The sequence below is a fragment of the Pelophylax lessonae genome, assembly GCF_965119305.1.
Source record: "Pelophylax lessonae genome assembly, chromosome: 6".
In the NCBI taxonomy this organism is placed as follows: Eukaryota; Metazoa; Chordata; class Amphibia; order Anura; family Ranidae; genus Pelophylax; species Pelophylax lessonae.
The window spans coordinates 180,337,831-180,363,323 of record NC_138773.1 but is presented as its reverse complement, the minus strand read 5'-3'; the positions used below and the strand labels follow the sequence as shown (position 1 = coordinate 180,363,323).

General features: G+C 41.8%; 1 protein-coding gene across 2 annotated transcripts in view; it reads right to left on the bottom strand.

Annotated features, from left to right (window-relative positions):
* The window catches only part of ANKAR (ankyrin and armadillo repeat containing), a 90,158-nt gene that overhangs the window by 40,883 nt on the left and 23,782 nt on the right, over positions 1 to 25,493 (bottom strand). The window contains exons 8-15 of one of the 2 annotated variants that reach the window (XM_082260040.1): positions 21,783 to 21,984; positions 16,281 to 16,489; positions 9,253 to 9,357; positions 7,396 to 7,640; positions 5,099 to 5,267; positions 3,878 to 4,119; positions 3,631 to 3,784; positions 2,435 to 2,596 (exon numbers count right to left, since the gene is read on the bottom strand). In XM_082260040.1, the coding sequence (XP_082116166.1) occupies positions 2,435 to 2,596; positions 3,631 to 3,784; positions 3,878 to 4,119; positions 5,099 to 5,267; positions 7,396 to 7,640; positions 9,253 to 9,357; positions 16,281 to 16,489; positions 21,783 to 21,984 (1,488 nt within the window). The remainder of the gene's footprint in view (positions 1 to 2,434; positions 2,597 to 3,630; positions 3,785 to 3,877; positions 4,120 to 5,098; positions 5,268 to 7,395; positions 7,641 to 9,252; positions 9,358 to 16,280; positions 16,490 to 21,782; positions 21,985 to 25,493) is intronic. The other variant, XM_082260041.1, reaches the window with a different exon arrangement.

The following is a 25,493-nucleotide window of genomic DNA, read 5'->3' as shown; positions in this document are numbered from 1 at the left end:
TAAAGGCCAGGGACCTTTCAACCTGAATCATGGTCGCTTTGTCAATTCTGGAAACCGGAGGGTCCACCACTGGTGGAACAGTCCACTTCTTAAGAAGGGACACCTCATAGGGGTATCACCTAGCAAATTGCTTAGGGACCCCAAGGTTTTTCCAGCCCGTCACCCAAAAGCCACCTCCACCCGGGACACAAAGAATTCCAAGACCGCCGTCTGTGCATCGATGGATGGATGAGACCCAGATGGCCCCGCAGCCTCAGAGAGGGGATCAGGTGGAGAGATGTGCTCCACAGACTCCATAAGTCACCAGGGGGACCCCACAAAAAAGTGTAAAACACTGCTAAGAGACAACTCCCACCACTCTGGCAGCCTACCCGGTTGCCAGTCACAGAGCACCAATCGATCTTCAGCAGAGAGGGAGAGGACCCCATCAGCCTCACCACCCCACAGAAACCAGGCACCAGGAGAATCTGCACTGCATGAACGGCGATCAGGAAATGAAAGGATCCATAAGCCAGCACTAGGGGAGGGGAAAACGCCACCTAGAAGGCTCCACAGACATGGCTGCCGCTGTTTTCTGTGGCAAACCACTGCAAAATGGCCACCGGACTACACAAACAGGTTTCGCGTGCATTGCAGCCCAAGGCTACAACAAAATGGTGGCCCCGCCTGGAACTACAAGTCTCCCAGGGACCTACCAGGAATCCCTAGGCCTCTAGGACAGGCCCAGGCAAGATAGAGGGCTCTGGCAGGAGCCCCCACCAGGTACAGCCCCCCCCACAAAATCGATTGTCTGGTTGCCGGTGGAGCACCCCCACCCCCATCACCAGCATAGGGCCCTGCCCCCATCCCAGGAGGTGGACCAGACCACCCACACAGCCCCAGCATAAGTGGAGGGGGTAGGATGGGGGGACAAATGAGGGGGGTGCTTGACGGGAAGGAGGGGAACCCGGGGGTCCAACCATCCCATGGCAGGGCCCACGTCCACCCCAAAACCCTCCAGGAGGAGAGGAGGGACAGCTACTCACCATACCAGGAACCAGGCGGGCACCGCTCCAGACAGAACCCCTTGCCATCTAAAAGGGGGGTGCTGTCAGCCAGGAGGGACTCGGGCTGAGACCCGGTCGTATGTGACATCGCGAGGCGTTTAACTCGCATGCCAGCCCAGTCTGGTGGGGCTATGTCGCGGCCGACCTAGCGCTGGGCTGAGGTCTGCACGCGCTCACTGGCCAGACAAGGGTGACCACTGGATCTACATTATCCAGCCCATCGGCCATTCCGGCAGTTGATTGTAGATCTCACAGGAAAAAAACAGGAGAAAAAATATATCTAAAAAGCAAAAAATTTGCCAGGACCAGAGATCCCTGCAAGGAACTAGGTCCTTACTTCTGACTAGGCAGAAAAAACTAAGTAGCTATAGTGAAGAGAGGGAGTATACCCCCTGGGACTGCCCATAGGCATAGCCAGACTTTATTTCTGCCTAGTGTCCTACTCCTGTAGGGGGCAGTATAACCCAATAGTTAAGAAGATCAGGAGCTGTGTCCGTCAATGAACGAAAGAGAAAAAGTATTTTTCATTTAATAATGTCTTTGTATCTATAATTGTACTGAAATTCAACACTTTTAAAGTCCCATTTGTCTATTTTTTGTTTGTTTTTTTCTATTCGTTTCTGGGATGTGGTGTTGATGTGGTCAACTGGGACTTCAATGAAATTTGTTCTAATAAACATTCACTGATACTATGTATTATACTCAAGACATATTGGAATTATTATAGCAATGGCAAAAAGATGTGCAGTTGCACTCTGCAAGTGAATTTTCTCTAGCGTTCAGTAAATGAGGGAGAGCTCTGCTGAATTCTATCATCCAATCATCTGCAAGGGAAAATGCCGTTTCATTTTTTTTTTTTTTTTTTCCTTACATGTGATTGGGTATTCTTTGCAAAGTAAATCTTCACCTCATTTACCTCATGAAGCAAACTCCCTTGCAAAGTGCAACTGCACTTTCAAAGTGCACAGTTAATTTCCATTTAGTAAATCAACCCCATTGCATGTATGCCTTTCTAGCTGCAAAGTAGTTTCTAATTGGCAAGCGTACCACCAGTGTCTATTTCTTCAGTCTATCCTGAAAAAGGAATGGGAGTTTGTGGTTGCTGGTCTAAGTGGTTTAGGTGTTAAAGTTTTTTCCCCATAGGTTATTTATACGTTATTGCATCAAACTGGTATGGGGTGAGGGGCTGATGTAAAAAGTGGACCTTGCCTTTTAGTGCAAGATCCACTATAATATCATAGAGTATGGTCTGGGGCCTCGTCCTACTTAAATTCTTAAATAACTTAGGAATGCAAGGAAAGACTAAGTGCACTGCATAGGCCTCAAAACGCAACAGCATACGTGTATGGCAAATGTATAATGAAGAAGGAAAAAAAAAAATCACATACCGATACACATTGTCCCCAGCGCTGTAACAATGCTCAGAAGTGTTCCCTCTGCCACTTTGGAATTTCGTAACAGTCGCACCAAAGGACCAATACCATTACCTTCACATATTTGGTCTTGGTGATGTTTGCTATTTTTACATAAAGCTATAATTGCTTGACCACCTGTACAAGCAAATTAAACAAACATTTGTATAATTGGAAGAAAAAAATGTGCCCATCCCTAATACAGTCACTGCTAACAAAACTATTTTAAAGTCCCATTACATTACATCTGTAACTTTTTTTTTAACTCAAAACAACTTTATTGTGTACCAAGAAATCACAAATAATATACATCAAGAAAAAGCAGCATAGAACAACGCCATGAACAAGAACAATGGAAGTATAAAGATCAGAGAAAGCAATAATGCAAAATAAATGAGATACAAACAACTGCATCACAACCACACATATAAGGGCAATTATTCAAGAAAAGGCAGGGGAATTCTGATACAGCTGGAACCCTAGGATACAGCACATGCTTCACTCTAAAGCCCCGTACACACGAGTAGAAATTCGGCTGGGAAATTTCGTCCAACGACCGATCTGCCAATTTTTGGATTGTTAGTATGGTGCTTCTGACAACTGACTCCGACTTTTCGGCCGAAAAAATCCTGATGTGCAGGCTATATCATTTTTGTCGACCGTCAAAACACGTCTGATTTTCATCTCATTAGTACAGATTTCGATGGGGAAAAATCTTATGAGCAAGACTAGGCATGCTCAGAGATGAAAGAACACAAAGAAAGCAATCCAACACATGACATCACTTCTGAAGTAGAATTCTGTCGTGCGGGAAAATTCATGTGCAGTCTAGAGCACATTCCAACCAACAGACACGACTGGACAAAAGACGGACGACCGGTCGGCAGAAATTTGTTGCGTGTGTACGAGGCTTAAGGCTTTAAGATATACAAGTGGAAGATGAGTTCAACCACCTATCCCAAACCTTATTATATTTGCCAGGGCATCCCCTATTGATATGTATCAATTTCTTATAGGGACATCAGTAACTTTTACTAACCTTTGAGTATACTGTACATGTTAGTAATAATCTGTTTATTACCTTTAAAATATCTACAAGAAACATTTACGACTATATAACTAGAGTAGTTGCCTTTTTCAAGATACTGGATACAGGAATGCAGAAAACTTACCAACATACTGCATCTTATCAGAAGGTGATAAGAGCATGTCAATGATAAACGTGTAGCCAATTTGTTCTGCCATTTTTTTCTGATGTTTCCATGTCTGCCCAGCCAATGCCCAAAGTGTCATGCAGCCTTGTTCTTTGACCTCTAGATGAAAAACCTAAGCAAAAAGGAAACACAATAAAACATTTTTGGTTATAAGTTTTAAGTAGGAAGTATAAAAAAGGTAGCCAGTGTTAAAATGAATTCTTGCCTTGAGGAGCTTTGATATGTGCCTTGATGTTGATCTATCCAAAAACTCTTTTTGTATAGCAGCATTATGATCTGCAAGTGCTTCTATAGCCATGGCAGCCTTCACCTGGTTACTGAGTTTCTTCAGTCTAATTATATTAATAAGAGCAACAATTGCATTCTCCTTTGCTATGGCATCCTGGAGCTGTTTGTTTCCTCGAGCAAGCTCTGCAATAGCAGCTGAAGATGAGCTTATTAGCACGTCTTCACAGAAATAAAAATTAATGAATATAAACAGTAAGCAGAATTTTTAAAATGTTAAGAAAAATGATTATCACAAGCTAATGGTTTGCTTTTAAGTTTAATACATTTTTTTATTGCTTATTTCAAGAGAAAAAAAAAATTACACAGAAACTAGGCATCATACAATGACTCATTGAGTTGGGTCACATTTAAACAATTCTTATATATTTTGTACCAGTTGCATCCCCAGAAATATAAATTACATTGTTAGAAAAGAGAGAAAAAGAAAAGAAGGTACAAAGGAGGAGAAAAGTGGTGTGGGGGGGGGGGGGGGGGGGTCGGATGCATACCAGTGAGTTCAGAGTACAAACTTCAAAGGACACGGTCTATATAAACTTCCAGGCAGACACAGTTATTAAAAGGAAACCCTCAGAAACCTGAAATAATATCATAATATAAAACAGTAGCTTTAAACTCAAACCAACAGGCCCTTGTTTTAGAGTATAGTACCTCTAGCGATATGTGTAAGTTCTTCTACAAGGCGTAAATAATCCATTTTACGTAGCTATTGAGCTAAGGTGGGTACAGTAAATTATCTCCAGTAAAGTGGGAACAGAGATTTTGCAGCATTCAATAAATGTGGAATGATAACTGACCTTTTTTTTCGGTCTGTTTATTCTGTTTTACAGTGAAAAAAAGATAGACCAGGGTTCTAATCTGACCTTGTCGACTTGTATGAGAGGAATCGTGTCAGCGACCACCTGCCAATATGGTTTTGGTATTGCTTTGGTTTGCTTTTTAGTTAACATTTATTCAAATCAACAAATTGTCTTTTGTAAAGCACAACACTACTGCACTTCTAGAAACCCATTTATCTGTATTTTGATACTAGTTCGGATAAGGGAGGATCATCACAATAGTGCAAAGTTCAGTAAATACATCAAAATTGCAAACATGGAGAGTTTGGACTTATTCTTCATGAAATGTAAGGCTTACTTACCAGATTTAGCAGATAGAAAGTCTACAAGTAGTGGGATGCCTCCTAGATCTTTGACAGCCTTCTGGTTGGCTGGGTTTTTTATGCATAAGACTCGGATGCAGTTAATAGCATTTACCAATACATCTTCAAAATCTTCAAGCAGCAGATTAACTAAAGGTGAAATTCCATTCTAAAAATAAGAAGAAAATAGTATAACCATGAAAAAATGCTATGTATACATTTTTTTAGTGACCAGGAAAATTTCATGGTAAGCATGGATCATCAGCTTGGAAATCCACTGGAGATGTAAATTTAGATGACATGAATGCACATAGATTACTTTTAACTGCTGTTTTTGAGATACAAGGAATCTACCACAGAAGTCTTTATTTTATGTTGATTTTCATATCTGATGGTAAACCCATAAGTTTAGCTTTGTTTAGTTTGATCCTATTGATATCTGATGCCTCATTTAAGGTGCATCTATAGCCAAAATATTTTTTTCTAGTTTTGGACAGAGTGTGAATGGATGAGAACACCTTTTGGAAATTTTATTGCTCATATGCAGTCTAATGGGAGTGTCTAACTGTGCTTAAAAGACCCATGTCTTTTAAGCATATGATAGAACAAATAGATCTGCACTGTGATTTGCTGCTTGGAACACATTCAAGAGTGCAGGTTAAGCCATTGTTAGTGAATTCTGTTCTGGTATGATAAACGTAAAGATCTAAAGTCTCTTCTTAAAACAATACAAATGTGTTAATAGGTTTATTGGTGCTTCCTTAAGCCGTTCATAGATGGTTTGAATCTCGGCCAGTTAAGCATGGACTGGCTGAGATTTAAACCACCTATGGGTTGGCTGGTTCTAAAACCAGTATGCCGGGTTTTTACATGCAACTATTGCCAACAGCCATTGTCGCTAGCAACAATCACTGTGTTCTTCCAGCAGGGACAGCTTTCTGTGCCTCCCCCCTGCCGGGAGAACACAATAGCTCTGCGGGAGGGATTCCCTATCAACACTGACTGTGCTGATGGGGGAATTGAGCGATTTTCTTTCTAACAACCCATGGTTGCAGGAACAAAAATTGTATCATCAAACGTGACACTTTTTTTTAAGAAGTGAGACCCTGTTCACTTTAACCACCTCCCGTCCATAGGACGTTATATGACATCCTAGACTTGAAGTGTAGGTGCAGGCATCATCGAGATATCTTTCTTTTCAACCAGCGATTTCCTCTAACGTAAAAGCCATCCTAGCGGCTGATTAGCTGCTGGATTGCTTTTACAGGCAGCGGGAGGGGACGTTCCCCCCACCCTCTCACCGCCAATCGGCGCATATCCTGGCTCTACCATGTAATCCAAAAAACAGAAATCCGATCCAGTTGTGGGTTTCCATAGAGCTGGCCGAAGACCGGATGGTCTCCAGCCAGCTCTTTGATCCTGGGAGGCTGGAAGCGACGTTATGACTTCTAGCTCTGGCAGATGTAAACACTGCCTTTTTTCCCTGGAAAGCTGAGATCAATGTTTTGTTTTTTTTTATCTCATGCTTTCCAGGGTAGATGAGAGATTTGGGGTCCCTAGATGTCTCCATAAAGAGGACCTGTCATGCTTTATTTCTATCACAAGGGATGTTTACATTTCTTGTAATAGAAAAAAAAAAGTGATTAAAAAAAATTAAAGGGACAGTGTAAAAATAAAAAATGAAAAAAATAAAAAAAATACAGTTTTTTTTTTTTTTTAAAATAAAGCTTCCCCCTGTTCCCTTGTGCTCGCATGCAGAAGCGATACATACATAGGCTGCGCCCGCATATGTAAACGGTGCTTGCACCACACATGTAAGGTATCGGTGCGAATGTTATTGCAAAAGCAATATTTCTAGTGCTAGACCTCCTCTGGGTAACCTATAAAAAATTTAAAGCGTCGCCTATGGAAATTTTTTAAGTCCCTTAGTTTGGCGCCATTCCACGAGCGTGCACAATTTTAGGGCATGACATGTTAGGTATCTATTTACTCTGCAAACATCATTTTTTACATTTTACCCAAAAAATTGGGTAATATATTGTGTTTTTTTGCATTAAATTAAATAAAATTCATTAAAGTATATTTTTTTTCAAAAAAATTGCATTTGAAAAATTGCTGCGCTAATACTGTGTGACATAACAAATAGCAACTGCCACCTTTTTATTCTCTAGGGTCTTGTTTGCGGGTTCTGAGTAATTTTCTAGCAAAAAATATACTGATTTTTACATGTAGGAGAGAAATGTCAGAACTGGCCTGGTTGGAATTGGTAATTTCAGAACTTAACCTTCTTTGCTTACCATTTGTGCAATGCTGTCCTGATTACCATCGACCTGGGCAATGTCATATAAAATCACCGAACATCGGGACTGAAGCTCAGGATGTTTGGAGTGCAGCAATGTAATAAGTACAGGTATGGCTTTTGCCTCCACTAGACTCTTTGCAACAGGAACGTTACTGGAGATATTGCTTAAAATCCCTGAAGCTATGCATTCCAGATTAACTTGCTTACTTTTTAATAGGTTGACAAGGCAAGGAACTGTTCCTAGAATAAAGACATATATACAGTCTTTTTTTAACAACTGCATATTTAGAATACAATAGTAAAGTTGTAGTATTTTATAGTTTCAATGACAATCTGACATCTGTGAAGTACATAAAACTCTAACTGGATGACATTTTGTTTGCTAAAGCACTGCATATCATAAAAAATTGCCAATTTTTTAACAAAACACTTTGTTTACCTTTTTTCACAACTGTGCTTCTGGTCTCCTTTTTCAGCCACCTACTGTCTACATGCACTTGCTCTAGCATTGGCTGCACATCATTGCTCTAAATAACCATCCTGAACCATGCCTGCTTGATGTGTGTTAACATTGCTGTCTGTAGTTTTAACCAGGGGTGCATGTGGCAGGGTGACATTGCAGAAGCACAGTTTGGAAAGAGTTGTCATCATATAACAAGAAGTGCCTAAACAAGGACCTTCATAGAAGTGTCAATAGGTATTTTCTTTAGGCCTGGTTTCAAATCAGTGAGTTGCATTGACCTATGATAAAAAGCCATTTATTTTGAAGTTTACTCTATTGCATGTTGCAAACATACCCAATGCACATGTTTTGTGGTGTGTCGGTCCCTTTAAAATTATTTAGGACTTACAGCTTCGTAGTTGGCATATCAGGAGCTTGGGGTCACTGAGGAAGGGCTGCTTGTTATGAAAATTTGTCCATCTGTCAGTAAGTATAGACTAGAGCCAGCAATCACCTTTCAATGATGTGACTGCTGGTCTCTTATGGTTGACCAGTTACTGACTGCAGTACACTGATGCAAATACTGTATACCAGTGGTCTCCAAACTGCGTCCAGGGGCCAGATGCGGCCCTTTGCTTGCTTTTATCTGGGTCCTTGGGGCACTATTTCGTCCACTGACACCTACGATGGGGCATAATTTCCCCCCCCCCCCGATGACACCAATGATTGGGCACAATTCCTCTTACTGACACCAATATGGGGCATTCTTTACTCCTATTGATGCCAGGGCATTTTCTTCTCGCGATGGCCACAGTTTTTCCCCTCTAAAGTTCGAAGGAGAGTAAAACGGCCCTTTGTTTAGAAAGTTTGAAGACCTCTGCTGTATACCGATAAGAGGTAATTGGTGATTACTATAAGTTATATTACTGTGATGGAGAGATAAGTGATTGGTTGCTATGGGTTACATCAGAAAAATATAACTGCTCAACACTGCAGTGAGTTTCGCTGCTGTACACGGATGGTTGGTATTCAGTGGTTGCGATTGATCACAGCATCATGACTGTTGTACAATAAAAGGGTAATCACTAATTGGTTGCTGTGGGTTACAGCACAATATGGGAGCAGAGGCTGTGTGCACAGTAAAGAACACTGAATCTGGGCTGATGGTATCCTAATGGTATGTATTCAGGGAGATGGGAATGTGGGTGACATTTAATAAAGGACAATTGTACAAAGCTACAGTTGCCCTTTGTAAATAAAGCTGTTTTGTAGAAACAATAAGTAATATGGTATGGCTGTCTTTATTCATCTTATTTTTTTTTAACAGCAAAAACAGACAAAATGAGCGTCAATTTATGAGCAGTTAAAAAGCTGTAAAATATTGTACAAATTATTAACGAAATTTAAGACCTGCTTCATAAATATTCTTCCAGAACTGTTCTTTTAAAATGCAAAGAACCTCCAAGCATCTGGCAGCCATTTCCCTTCTGTGAGAATCATTAGATTTCAGCATTTCTGAAACAAACAAAATGAAGATTTAAGTGTACATACGTTAATTGAAATACATTTGTATGATAAATATATGGAAAACCCTACGCGCCTTTGGTGTTTGCGTTTGGTATGCTGCACGTTTAAATAACTGTAATAAGTTATACTGTATATTGTGAAGGGAAGAAACTGCGCTATACCTCTTGTGGGGTGTCCAACATATGGGCACCCGATATAAAACGCCGGCTGTGCCTAAAAAAGTACCTAATGCAATAGTTACCTATAACATTAATTGTACTATATCATGAAAAAAGTGCCTTGTTCATATAATGACTTCAATACAATATCATTCCAATAAATAATCAATAAATAACAAAGTGATAGAAAAAGAGGGATGGGAAAAAGTGCAAATGTGCAAAAAAAGTCTCTGTTGAACTTCCGAAGACGTCATACTCTGACGAAACGCATCAAGTTGGCACGCACGTTGCCTCGCTCCGAAGTCCGCAGTTGGAACGCACGCCGGGGACCACGCTTCCGGGTCCGGCAAACGCTACCGCTACACTCGGAAACAGACTAGCCGCAAGGCTGGGAACAATACCGGTGAGGACAGGAGCTTATTCTTTGTTATTTTACCGTCTGAGAGACTGCTCTAAACGGACTTTGCTATATATTTTATCGTTTGAAGTGGATTTTAATACCGAGTTCCGGAATGGTTTTAAGATATTTTGCAGTGGTTTTTATGCTTTTTATGTGTGGAAATAAAGGAGTTTAACACTCTGCACAAGGAGAGGCCTCTTTGTTTTATATCTCCCACATTTTTGGAGCCACCAAGCACCCGGGAAACACGAGCCTGGTATCCACCATCCGGCAGAGGGAGTCATCCACGTCCTGGGGACCCCAGTAAAAATAGCGCCAGGGGGCACTATTACCAAGCCTTTACAGATTCCTGATTGGCGTATGTCATCAGGAATCCACTCCATCTGGTAAGTGAGAATTCTTACCATATGAGCACCAGTGGTGAACAACGCGGGAGCACAGCAAAGTCACTCATAAACAGAGACTTTTTTTGCACATTTGCACTTTTTCCCATCCCTCTTTTTCTATCACTTTGTTATTTATTGATTATTTATTGGAATGATATTGTATTGAAGTCATTATATGAACAAGGCACTTTTTTCATGATATAGTACAATTAATGTTATAGGTAACTATTGCATTAGGTACTTTTTTAGGCACAGCCGGCGTTTTATATCGGGTGCCCATATGTTGGACACCCCACAAGAGGTATAGCGCAGTTTCTTCCCTTGTATGATAAATGTTAGCATAAACATGCATTCATCATGATATTAAAATTAGGGGGTGCACACCACACAGATCAACCACATCCACTGGTAAGCTAAACTTCAGCTACAGTTCTTGCATCTTGGACACACCCCTCTATTGCTTTTCACTCTGACTTGGTTTAGTCATAGAGGTTAATAAGGGTGAAAAGCATCAGCGGGGAATGGCCAGGATAGAGGGAATGTTGTTGATGCCTCATGCCTCTGTTAGATTACCAGCGAATGTGAACGATTTGTGTGGTGTACGCCCCCTAATTTTCCTATTGTAATTCTTCCATGGAGTAAGACATGCTCATAAAGGCCTGGCACCCACTGTGGGAGGAGAACTGACAGAAGGACGAATGGGAGGCGTTTGAGCAGTGCTATTTTTGTTTACATGTGGTCACAATGCATTCATCATGAAAAGCCGGCCATAGATGGTTCAAATGTTGGACACTTGAGCAGGGACCAGCTGAGATGCAAACTATCTATGAGAAGACTGACTGTACACAAGTCGATCCATCAGTTGACTTGGGTACAACGAGCATGTCAGATTTTTACATGCAACTATTGCCAGCGGCTATAGCCGCTATCAGTAATCACTGTGTTCTCAGGCAGGGATGGCTCCCTGTCCCCCCATCATCCACCCCACGCCAGAAGAACACAATAGTTCCACAGGAGGGATTCCCTCAGTCTGTGTTGATGGGGGAATTGAGTGATTTTCTTTCATGCAAAACTGCATCTTCTTGGCCTGCCTAAGTCCAACTCATTCAATCCAGAAACATTTCTAAGGCCTGCCTTAGACCACTCTCAATGACTTACCAACTCCTTCTGGAGAAGGAATCGCAGGCTAATGCCTATAATATAAGCAAAGGGAACTGGGCACAACCCTACCAGAGTAGTTGGTACAGAAGATTGTGCGGCTGATGCGCCTCTTGTTTACATTCCAAAATAGAGCAACTGTGTTATGGTATTATCCAGATGGTATAGGGCAAACTGGTTAGAATGTAACCTGCTGCTTTTAAGGAGTGCCGAAGCGGGTATGGTCAGAGAGGCTTTTTTCTACATCTGTGGTGGAACTACCCAGTCATAACACCTTTCTGAATGCTGACATGGGATTAACTGAGAAAGCTACTCAACAACAGGTACCAGACAACCTGCTAGTTGTTCTATTTCATGCTACCCTCCCCCCCCCCCCCATGTGTTAGTTCTTCTATGTGCTCTCTTATAGGGAAGAAGGGCTTGATCCCGTTATTTGGCAGTCTCCTAATGGTCCCACATCAAGGAGAAGGTTACTGAAACTACACAACATTATGGAAGCAAAGTAGAGGATATATAAAATGAAAGACATAGTGTATATGACCACTTCCATATAAATTGGGATGTTTGGATCAGATTTTTGCCTCATAAAAGCAATAATGTCACGTTTAGAGCATAGGTTAGCTATTTGCCATACAGTGCATCCAGAAGGTATTCAAAGCTCTTCATTTTTTTAACATTTTGCTATGTTACAACCTTATTTCAAAATGGATTAAATTCATTATTTTCTTCAAAATTCTACAAACAATACCCCATAAAGACAACGTGAAAGAAGTTTGTTTGAAATCTTTGCAAATGTATTAAAAATAAATAACAAAAAAAATCACATGTACTTAAGTTTTCACAGCCTTTGCTCAGGACTTTGTTGAAGCACCTTTGGCACCAATTAAAGCCTCAAGTCTTTTTGAGTATGATGCTATGAGCTTGGCACACCTATTTTTGGGCAGATTCTCCTATTCTTCTTTGCAGGACCTCTTAAGCCCCATCAGGTTGGATGGGCTGCGTCGATGCACAGCTATTTTCAGATCTCTCCAGAGATGTTTAATCAGGTTCAAGTCCGGGCTCTGGCTGGGCCTCTCAAGGACATTCAGAGTTGTCCTGTAGCCACTCATTTGTTATCTTGGCTGTGTGCTTAGGGTGGTTGTCCTGTTGGAAGATGAACCTTTGCCCCAGTCCAGAGCTCTCTGAAACAGGTTTTAATCAAGGATGTCTATGTACATTGCTGCATTCATCTTTCCCTCAATCCTGACTAGTCTCCCAGTTCCTGAGGCTGAAAAACATCCCCACAGCATGATGCTGCCACTACTATGCTTCACTGTAGTAATGGTATTAGCCAGGTGATGAGTAAGGCCTGGTTTCCTCCAGACATGATGCTTGCTTTTCAGGCCAAAGAGTTCAATCTTTGTTTCATCAGACCATAGAATTTTGTTTCTCATGGTTTGAGAGTCCTTCAGGTGCCTTTTGGAAAACTTCAAGCAGGCTGTCATGTGCCTTTTACAGAGGAGTGGCTTCTGTCTGGCCACTCTTCCATACAGCCCTGATTGGTGGAGTGTTGCAGAGATAGTTGTTCTTCTAGAAGGTTCACCTCTCTCCACAGAGAAATACTGGAGCTCTGTCAGAGTGACCATTGGGTTCTTGGTCACCTCCCTGACTAAGGCCCTTCTCCCCCGATCGCTCAGTTTAGCAGGGCGGCCCGCTCTAGGAAGAGCACGGGTTGTTCCAAACGTCCTCCATTTACAGATGAGGGAGGCCAATGTACTCATTGGGACCTTCAAAGCTGCAGAAAATTTTCTGTACCCTTCCCCAGATCTGTGTCTCGATACAATCCTGTCTCGGAGGTCTACAGACAATTCCTTGGACTTCATGGCTTGGTTTGTGCTCTGACATGCACTGTTAACTGTGGGACCTTATATACAGGTGTGTGCCTTTCGAAGTCTTATCCAGTCGACTGAATTTACCACAGGCGGACCCCAATCAAGTTTTAGAAACATATCAAGGATGATCAGTGGAAACAGGATGCACCTGAGCTCAATTTTGAGTGTCATGACAAAGGCTGTGAACACTTATGTACATGTGCTTTTTTAGTTTTTAATTTTTAAAATACTTGCAAAGCTTTCAAACAAACGTCTTTCACATTGCCATTATGGGGTATTATTTGTAGAATTTTAAGGAAGATAATGAATTTAATCCATTTTGGAATAAGGCTGTAATATAACAAAATTTGGAAAAAGTGAAGCGCTTTGAATACTTTCCGGATGCACTGTATGTTACTTATGGATATGTAGAAAGCAAGGTAACAGAAACTGAACAAAGTTCACAATTTCCTTTCTTCTCTCCTTTCCTTTTTATATTTTCCTCCTCAGGTTTTTTCATCTCTGTAATATGTATTCAGGCACTGTACCATAATTGTGGTGCACGTTCTTGTTTTTGTATATGCCCTTTTAACTGCTATAATGTCTATATGAACGTATTCTTGAAATAGTACTTTCTTATCTCCAAACATCCCTGGATCGTGCAGAACTGTCCTGCATTTTTGCCGGAGTCCCATGTACAGATGCTCTAACCTGCAAAGGTTTTGACCTTGCTACAGTGTGCCCACATTTCATTCATATGTACATTGTTGCAGGATTTGCATATGAATGAGACATCATATAAAGGACACATCAGTGGGATTTTTATATGAATGAGCCACTGCAACTTATTTATATGCAAAGTAGAGGGAGATTTGCATTGCATCTGATGAATGAGTCGGGGGGGGGGGGGGGCTGTACTGGTAGGGAGAATATAGAGGGGGGTCTGTATTGAAGGAATGGTCTGTACTTAGAAGGGGCTGGGAGGGGAGGTCTGTACCAAGGGACTGGACTGAGAGGGGTGTGTTTACTGGAGGAGCCTGTATTGAGGGCTAGGAAGAGGGTCAGTACAGTATTCTGTGAAAGGGGTCTGTACTAAGAGATATTTAGGTCTGTGGGCAAAAAACTGGGTGGGGAATTAGAGCCACTGGGGGAAATACTGAGATGAGAAGTAATTTTTGGTCGCATTCTGTGAGTTACAAACCTCTGACCCCTGCAATTTGTGCATTACGCACATCTGGCCCCTGTATGCCGTGCAATAGCCACACCTTTCCCTTGTATTTTGTGCGATAACCACTTCTGAGCCCTGCACTCTGTGCCTTATACACTCCTGACCCCCTTCCCTTGCTGTCATACAGAACGCAGCCCTCACACAGGTGTACGCCTAAGTACACCCATGTGAATGAGGCCTTAGGCTTGTGTCCCCCAGGACTGTGCATATTTTTAAAGGGTGGGAGAAGCCAAGCCAGTGACGTCAGACCTGTGGCGATCCAAGGTTCTGTGGTGAGCTGAGGTATATGGAATTTCAATGCATGCTTTTTTTTAGATTCTGTAAGTGTTTTAAATCCCTTTTGTGAGGGAGTGTTTTCACAATCCCTCCTGTTTCTTTTATCATATTATCATTCTGATGACTGAAAAATTTAGTGAAGAGGAGACACACTGTATTAATTACCAGGAAGAGAAGTGTGAATCTGATGCCCCTGAAAACGGAGAGTAACACAGGTGTATGATACTCTGTAGTGGGGTCTAAAGTGGAGGTGAGCAGGTTTTTCACCCAGAGGTTAGAGGTCACTGAACACATGGTGAAGATAGAAGATTTGCAATCACTGTTTACACTTCGGTGTTTGGCACTATTAAGTTGGACTTTGTTTATGGACTTTATGTTTGAGGATATTTAATTTTGAGAATGTTTTTTTAGATATATTAAGTGATGTTATCAATATAACACACAAGTATATTTATTACCATAACATATAGGTGTATTTTTAGTTATATGTGTGATTAATAAATTTAGAGTTTCGCTGTCCATTTTTTCGAATATTTTTAAAGGGTGCCTTGACTTAGAAAAGTTTGAGAAACACCAGTTTAGGTTATTACATTGTTATGTGTATTATTAAATAAAGAAAACTTGCTAGCATTTTAGCCTTTTTTTGCTCATGCTTTCTACTCCTAATATTAATGTAGAACAATGGGTTTTGAATGCTAGAGTAATATAATAGCAATACAACTGGTACAAATAAGTCAAATAGTTAAATTCAGGGCTTCTTTTCTCATACAATAGGTGCAGGAACCCAGCCACGGCCCCCCATAACCACCCCCCCCCCCCCCCCCACACACACACACCCTCCAATCCGCATCAAATAGAAGGTGTAGTCAATAGGGGCAATAAATACTAGGAGTGCATAGTACAGTACATAGTAAGTACAGAGTGCAGAGTTTAGGGGGAGTTACACACAGAGTGCAGAATTCAGAGTTGTGCTACATGCAGAGTTTGGGGGTGTGCGCTATGTGCTTAGTGCAGAGTTCAGGGGTGCGCTGCATACGGAGTGCAGAATTCAGGGGTGCACTGCACACAGAATGCAGAGACCAGCCTTCTTCTACAGCTGCTTACCTCTGCATACCCCATCCACATCTCACTTTCACACCTCTTCTTCTGCAGTACCTCCCCATACACTGTAGGTGGCTCTGTCCCTGTCACTTGCAGGGAGATTTTCAAGTCGGAGTGTCGCCATCCGCACTGCGTCAGCCTTGTCCCAATTCTGCACTCAGTGGGAGTCGCTCAAGAGACAAGCTGTCGTTTGTAGACACAGAAGCCGGACTTCTGTGTTTACAAGTGATAGTGGTGAGCAGGGAGCAGAGAGCCTGAGTCAGAGGTGGTGGAACTGAGTTCCACCAAGGTCCAGCTGAAAAAAAGCCCTGGTTGAATTTAATAGCAATGTTCAAAATATGTGATTATCCTTACCTACAAGATGCTGCCATATATTCAATTCTGGAATATTTAGTTCTATTATATATTTCAGTATGTGCGTATGAAAGTAAAGTACAGCTAAATGAATTATATTGTTTTTCATGCTGTCCATTTTTTTCCAGTTTGCCCCTAATGAAAGAAGATATTGGAGGGCATCAAGGGTTCCAGATATTGCAGTGAGCAGCAATACAGTAGACTTGTACCTGTAAAAGAGCAAATGCTAAAATGCAGGCCTGGACAGTTGTTTAATAATTCTACAAGACAAAAAAATTGTATCTTGAGCTAGATAAGTTTGCAGGTTTATATCAACGAGAACGTTGCATATGACAAGTCACTGCAACGTTAAGGCTAGTCATTTATTCAGATTGGGTGTCGGATTTGAACTCTCCAATCAACAAAATGTGTCAACAGTTATGTAGTGTAGATGTCTGCCTAAAAAAAACATTCAAATACATCCACTCAGGTATACCCTTAAAGTATACAGTGTATCCAGAAAGTATTCACAGTGCTTTACTTTTTCCACATTTTGGTATGTTACAGCCTTATTAAAAAATGGATTCATTTTATTATTTTTCTCAAAAATCTACAAACAATACCCCATAATGACAACGTGAAAGAGGTTTGTTTGAAATATTTGCAAATTTATTAAAAATAAAAAAAACAAAAATCACATGTACATAAGTATTTACAGCCTTTGCTCAATACTTTGTTGAAGCACCTTTGGCGCCAATTACAGCCTCAAGTCTTTTTAACACCTTCCCACTCAAGGACGTACCCGTACGTCTTTAGGTTTCACTGGTTATACGGGGTTGATGCCTGCACCTACAGACATCATCCCTGTACCATTGTTTGCACCCAGCGATTCTGTAGAAGGCAAAAGTGATCTGAGTGGCTAATTAGCCACTCGATCACTTCTGCAGGTGGCGGAGGGAGGTCCCACCCCCCTCTCCCAGGCTCTCCAGTCCCATTGCGGAGGCCGGGAGCGATGCGGCCGGCGGCGATGGTTGCCTGGTACAGAGAGAGAGGAAATTACGTAGTTCCCCTCTCTCTGTAACCCTTCCGGTTCTGCCTCTTTGTTTACCTGGCCACCAGTGGCTGGAGAAGCAGCTGATTGGACCAATCTTGGTCCGATCGGCTGCATAGGGGGCCAGAGGAGAGGACCTGTCACAGGCCCATGCTGTTACAAGGGATGTTGTTCATCCCTTGTGATAGCAATAAAGTTTGTACAAAAAAATGAAGAAAAAGTGTAAAGAAAAATGTATAAATAAATGTATAAAACAAATAAAATAATATAAAAAAAAAAGTAAAGCGCCCCTGTCCCACCGTGCTTATGCGCAAGTGCGAACACATACGTTACTCCCACATGTAAGCCGTGATCACACCACACATGTGAGGTACTGTCGCAAACGTCAGAGAGAGAGCAATCATTTTAGCACCAGACTTCCTGTGCCACTCTAAACTGGTAACCTGTAAAAGGCAATTAAAGTAGTGATCCACCGATATCGTTTTTTTAATGCCGATACCGATATTTTGGTCATCGGATATCGTTATGTAAAAATGTTTTTGTTTTATTTAATTTTTTTCCAAGGTACTCCTTGTGGAGGGATCTGGGGGTCTAAAAGACCCCGAACCCCTCCTCGGCATTGAAAAGCCTTCAAAACGCCAAGTTTGGCTGTTTTGAATGCTGTCAGTTTTTTTTAATTTGGTGGCGAGTACGCGGAAGTGATGTCATGACATCACTTCTGGGTTTTTTACATGGAGACCCGATCAGAGCCGAATGCAGCTTTGATCGGATCTTTGGCGGGCGTGCAGGTAGGATGCCCAGATTTACCGGTCTCCCGGTGGGCGAGCCACAGAAGGCGGCGGGAGGGGGGACGTCCCCTCCCACTCCTTGTAATGACAGCCGAGTATGGGGTAATGGATGCCGGTACCGGGGTGTTGCCTCTAGCTGCAGGCATCACTTCGGTACAGCACTTTCACGAAATATAGGCAATATCTGATATATCAGTGGTGCCGATATTTGGCCGATCCCTAGTTTAAAGTGTCGCCTATGGAGAATTTTAAGCACCGTAGTTTGCCCCCATTCCACGGGCAGACGCAATTTTAAAGTGTGACATGTTAGGTATCTTTTTACTCGGTGTAACATCATATTTCACATTATACAAAAGAATTGGGCTAACTTTACTGGGTTTTTTTTTCATGAATGTGTTTTAAAAAAAAAAATAAATTGCGTTTGAAAAACGACTGCGCAAATACCGCGTGACCTTAAACAATTGCAACACACACCATTGTATTTCATACAGTCACTGCTAAAAAATAAATAAATATATATATATATATATATATATATATATAATGTTTGGAGGTTCTAAGTAATTTTCTAGCAAAAAGAAAGTAGATTTTTACATGTAGGAGAAAAAAGTGTCAGAATAGCTTGGGAAGGAGGTGGTTTAGCACGAAGCTGCAAGATTGGCACACCTATTTTTGGGCAGTTTCTTCCATTCTTCTTTGCAGAACCTCTCAAGCTCCATCAGTTTGGATGGGGTGCGTCGGTGTACAGCCATTTTCAGATCGCTCCAGAGATGTTCAATTGGGTTCAAGTCTGGGCTCTGTCTGGGCCACTCAAGGACATTCACAAAGTTGTCCCATAGCCACTTCTTTTGTTATCTTGGCTGTGTGCTTAGGGTCTTTGTCATGTTGGAAGATGAACCTTCGCCCCAGTCTGAGGTCCAGAGCGCTCTGGAGCAGGTTTTCATAAAAGGATGTCTCTGTACATGGCTGCATTCATCTTTCCTTCGATCCTTATTAGTCTCTCAGTTCCAGCTGCTGAAAAACATCCCCACAACATGATGCTGCCACCACCATGCTTCACTGTAGGGATGGTATTGGCCAGGTGATGAGCGGTGCCAGGTTTCCTCCAGACATGACGCTTGCCATTTTGGCCAAAGAGTACAATCTTTTTCATCAGACCAGATAATTATGTTTCTAATGGTCTTAGAGTCCTTCAGGTGCCTTTTGGCAAACTCCAGATGGGCTGTCATATGCCTTTTACTGAGAAGTGGCTTCCGTTTTGCCACTCTTCCATACAGGCCGGATTGCTGGAGTGCTGCAGAGATAGTTGTTCTTCTGGAAAGTTCTCCTGTCTCCACAGAGAAACGCTGGAGCTCTCTCAGAGTGACCATCGGGTTCTTGGTCACCTTCCTGACTAAGGCCCTTCTACCTCGATCGCTCAGTTTGGCTGGGTGGCCCGTTTTAGGAAGAGTCCTGGTGATTCCAAACTCCTTCCATTTATGGATGATGGAGGTCACTGTGCTCATTGGGACCTTAAATGCGGCAGAATGTTTTCTGTACCCTTCCCTAGTGCCTTGATACAATCCTGTCTCGGAGGTCTACAGTCAATTCCTTGGACTTTACGGCTTGATTTGTGCTCTGAAATACACAGTTAACTGTGGGACCTTATATAGACAGGTGTGTGCCTTTCCAAATCATGTCCAATCAATTGAATTTTCCACAGTTGGACTCCAGTCAAGTTGTAGAAACATCTGAAGGATGATCAGCGGATAAAGGATGCACCTGAGCTCAATTTTGAGTGTCATGGCAAAGGCTGTAAATACTTATGTACATGTGATTTTTTTTTCATTTTTTATTTTTAAAAAATTTACTTCATTCCATTTTGGAATAAGGCTGTACTATAACAAAATGTGGAAAAAGTGAAGTGCTGTAAATACTTTCCGGATGCATTGTACTTAAACACTATATATATCACTGAAGTTTCCTACAAGCTTTAAAAGTCCTCTTTAAGCTTTAACATGTTAATGTATTTTCCAAAATAATTTTCAACAATTTGCACTGTTTCCTAGTTACCTACAGAAACTGTCTGCACTGCTTCCCACTTACAGTTGAAGACTATGCTGTTACTAAGCGGTTACAGAAAAATACTGTCTGCATTACTTTCTAAATAGAGAAATAGCCTGTCTGCTCTGCTCCTCGGTTACAGACAGAGACTATCCGAACTGCTGCACAGTTAGACGGAGACTATCCGACCTGCTTCAAAGTTACAGGACTGTCCATACTACTTCGCACTTTCAGACAATACATAACCAAGCTGTTCGACATTTAAAAAACAAAGTATATGAATATCTCCCCAGTTACAGAGAAATCGCGTACAGTATTCTAAAAAATGTTTTTAGAGCAGTTCTGAAAACCTGGAATTTAGCTGAATATACCATCTCACTCCCTACAAGTGACTATGGGCCAAACTTAGATAAGCATATCTCTGACAGGGGGAGGGTAAGGAATGGATTCTGTTTTCCTGCAAAGCAGGGACTAGAATCCATTACTTCCCCCAGTAAAAGCAGCACACAGTTAACACACAAACACTGGCTAGGCACACAGTTAACCCCTTGATTGGCCTAGATGTTAACCCTTTATTTATTTTTTTATAGAGCAAAAAATTAAAGAAAAGCAGTGGTGATTAAGTACCACCAAAAGAAAGCTCTATTTGTGAGAAAATAATTATATAAATTTCATTTTGGTACGGTGTTGCACAACCACGCAATTGTCAGTTAAAATAATGCAGTGCAGTATGGCAAAAAAATGGCCTGGCCATGAAGTGGGGTAAATCTTCCGGAGGTCAAGTGCTTAATTGTTCTCAAAGATACCAAATTTCATCAACAGGTAACTGATGTATGGTCTATATACCTGTAGCTTCTGGTCCAAGAAAAACCTGGGAGCTGTGTGGTATAGGGACACTTGTATGACAACATAAACAATTTCAGGTTTAACTGAAGAGCATTTTAGTCCATTTATTCAAAGAAAACACAGCTACCATGCCAGCCCTTTTATTGGTATACTGTAATTAGATCAGTGGTTCTCAACTCCTGTCCTCAGGACCCACTAACAGGCAAGATTTTAAGTATAAGGCTCCTTTCACACAGGCGGTGCGTCCGACGGACTCAGTTTTGCTCAGAAGGGATCGATCCGCTGATCCCCGCTGAGCAAACGGATGACAGGTCCATCTCCGCTTACTTTACTGATACGGACCTGTCAGATCCCCGCTCTCCTCTATGGGAGATCGGATGAAAAGTGACCACCTGTACGTTTTCATCCGATCTTATCCGATCCAATCCTCCAGACGAATGACAAATAGGGTTTTCATCCATCTGGATTTCATGAACAGGATGGTATCGGATAGCAGCGGGTGTCAGCGGAGATGTCTCCACCGGCTTCCGCTGCTCCATAGAGGTGCTTGGAGCATTCCGATCAGGTCCGCCTGAAAAAACTGATAGGCGGACCGGATCGGAAAGCCTGTGTGAAAGGGGCCTTACCTTGGGGAGATGCAGACTAGAATACTGCAATCACTGAGCAGCAAATTATATCACCTGCGATGCACTTCAGTTATCTTGCAAAACTGGCCTGTTAATGGGTCCTGAGGACAGGAGTTGAGAATCACTGAATTAGACCAATCATAGTATATTGTTGTCTGTATGTACTCACTCAGCTGCTGTTTCTGCCTCTAGAAGATCAGGGTCTTTCCTGTATAATGCTCTGATGCAGGGAATTGTGCCAAAGAATGCAGCAACATGTATAGCCATCCAGCCTCTTTTGTCACATAACTTGTAATCTGCATTTAAAGCCAGCAGGCAGGATAGAACTTCAAGTGAGCAACACTGAGCTGCCAAGTGTAATGCAGTGGGTCCTAAATACAGAGATATGAATATTAGCTGGATAATTTACAGATAAACAGATTAAAGACATTCCAGAAAACTGCTAATGCAATTTATAGCAGGATTTTGTTTTATAATTGAATTGATGGAATTGCCCCCTTTCTATTTGATTCAATATTAACTTTTATTTACTAAGAATGAGTATACTTGTATGTACTATTGTGCATTATTATGTGTGTGTATTGTTGTGAAATTGCGTGGAATGCTGTCCGTTTGTCCGTTTTTCATCCATCCGTTGATGAATGAAAACAGACATCAATGCATCTCTATGGGAAAACGGATGTAAATGGATGATCATCCACATCCACATTCGTCATCATTTGTTTTTTTAAACTGATCAAAGCTCTATTAAAAAAACGGATTGGATGAAAAACAGATGTAAACTGACAAATGGTCAGTTTTTCATCTGTTTTTGCAGTGGTAGTGGATGTAAAAAAAAAAAAAAACTGATGAGAACTGATGAAAAATGGCTGAAAAATTGATAAAAAACGGATAACCACTGATGAAAAACTGACCCCTTTCACACAAGCAGTGCGCCTGACAGACCCAACGGTTTTGCTCAGCAGGGATTGATCCGCCAATCCCTGCTGAGCAGGTGGATGACAGGTCCCTCTCCGCTTACTTTGTAGAGACGGAGCTGTCAGAGCCCCACTCTCCTCTAAGGGAGATCGGATGAAAAGGGACCGCCTGTCCGTTTTCATCCGATCTTATCCAATCCGATCCTCCAGACGGATGGAAAATAGGGTTTCCATCCATCCGGATTTCACGGACAGGATCGGATTAGATAGCAGCGGGTGTCAGCGGAGATATCTCCGCTGACATCTGCTGCTCCATAGGGCTGCATGGAGCATCCGATCAGGTCCGCCTAAAAAACTGACAGGCGGACATGATCGGAAAGCTCGTGTGAAAGGGGCCTAATGGAAAACTGATGAAATACTAATGAACACTGATGAAAAATGGATGAAACACGAATGACCACTGATGAAAAACAAATGAGCACTGATAAAAAAAAATTAAAAACTGATGAGCACTGATGAAACACTGATGAATACTTCATCCATTTTGATGTGACTGAAATGATGAAATGAACAATCCGCATGTGTGAAAGGGGCCTTAAAAATAAAATCAGACAACTAGCCTTTGCTACAAAATATACCTTCTATCCAAAGGTTTCCCCTGCACTACGTTTTTTCTTCCCTGGATGTACTGGGGCCAACATCATTTAACCAACTTCTCATCTTGGACCCTCCTCAGCAATGAAAGGAGAAGCAGCACAGCAATGAACTCATCATCCCTCTGTCAAACTGCTTTCTGCCCCTATTAGCACTATTTTTGTGATGAACTTGTGAATCCTTGTACTGCTTCTCCATCCTTTGCACAAGTTAAAGCGGAGTTCCGGCCTCAAATACCTTTTTAAACTAAAAATACCCCTATAATACTAATCCATCGCCCTTTACAGAACCGCTATCCTCATACTTACAAGGTGTACAGTATTGGATTTTAGTCAAAATCTTACTTTTAAAAACGCTGTCTGAGCGCGGGCATTTTGGATGTGGGCATCTGAAGCCACAGTGTAATCTGCTGTGTCCTTCTTCCTTATTCCAGGGAGTGTTCTGGGAGTTCTTCCTGATTCCAGCCTCCTGGGAGTGATGACAAACACCTCCCAGGATGCAATGCAAAGGCGGAAGTGATGTCGGTGGCTGTGGCCACAAGAGGGGGGAGAAGGAGGAAGTACAACCAAAAATGCCCTGAAAATAAGGTAAGGGACCCCCAAAAAAAATTGAAAATGCCCAATTGTTGATCAGCATAGCGAGCACTCCAGGAATCACTAAAGTTGCAAAATAGGCCGGAACTCCGCTTTAAGTCGACTAGTAAAGTTCAGCATACAATGTTATATTTGTGCCCAAGCTTAGAATATTTTTACTTACCAGCATTAGACGGGACAAAAGTGAATGATAACACTGGAGATGAGATCTACTTTGTATTGTCCTTTATTTATAATTGTAATGAAGTGTAATATTCTAGAATACAACACTAATGATTTTGAAGTTTTTTGTTAATATGGGAGGAATCAGGAATCAGGAAAGTCCACCCTAACACTAAAATGACATCTACAGGCATCCACGATCTAAGACTAACCTATCTAACCCTGTAAATAAGAAATCGCTATACATTCCTTTTTTGAAGCCGATCCAGTCTCCAGCGGCGGAAGCTCTGCAGAGGAAACAGCCGACAACAGCTGTGAAATGAATAAGAAGTGGCATCACCCATAGAGTTACTATGGGGCTTCCGTTGGCGGCTGCCTCCTCTGCACCCACCTACCCAGAGAAGCCGCTGCTGACAGCTCAGCGTGGGACTGGACAGGAGCAGCTTCAAAAAAGGTATGTATAGTGATTTCTTCATTACAGGGCTAGATAGGTTAGTCTTAGATTGCGGATGCCTGTAGATGTAGAGATTTTAGTGTTAGGGTGGACTTACCATTTAAAAAGGCTCCAAGATATATATAGTTGGGATTGAACAAGAGGCTGAGATAGAAAAATCAGTATGGCTATGGTGATGTATAATCATTGTGCACAAATGTGATGAATCTGTGAATGTTATTTCAACCATGGTGAATTAATGACAACTTTTAAGGGACAACCTTTAATAAAAATCCAGGTGGCGATAATTCATTAATTATTTGATATGAGCTCATTAAATATAGCTAAAAGAGAGAGCACTCATGAATCAACAAAATAATAACCATATGTTTTGTATTTTGTGGAAAGTGTTTTGTGTAATGTATGTTTGGTGCTAACAATTCATTTATTTCTAGGAGGGAAATGTAATATCACACTAAGACCTTTTATTTTGTTTAGTTCCTTGATAGTACTTAACAGTAACAATCCATCTGTCTGATATGCAGGGCCAGCCCTACTATGGGTCCTGCTGGGTCCATTGAACTCAGGCAGCACTTGGAGAGGGGCGGCAAATTGACTCCCAAGATTTTTTTGTCCAGCAGTTTTTGTGTGTCCTCAAGTTTGCGGCGCGTTACGGGTGGCAATTCCCCATCTCATACTGCTGCCTGTAGTGCAAACTGAGGAGTATGAGGAGGTGGAGTGTCTCCTCCGGGAAATGTCCCTCACATGATCGTGGTGTGCGCAAAGACATCAGACATCAGCGCACTCCATCTTACACAGGGCAGGCTGGATCTTCTAGGGCGGCGGTAGCGGCAGACACAGGAGTGACAGGAGGAGTGAGGACATACAGTGGGTGTTTGGTGGACCGGTCCGGTGGTGAGTTATGGAAGAAGATAACAGTATATATCATATTTTCAAAATGTTATATTTACATAAAATAATGGATGTGGGGGCCTTTTGTTGGGCGTGATTTTTTTTTTTTTTGGGGGGGGGGGGGCAGCATTTCATTCTTGGACCCAGGCAGCACAATGTCTTGGGCCAGCTCTGTCGATATGGTTTGATGTCCAAGAACTAAAGACGAA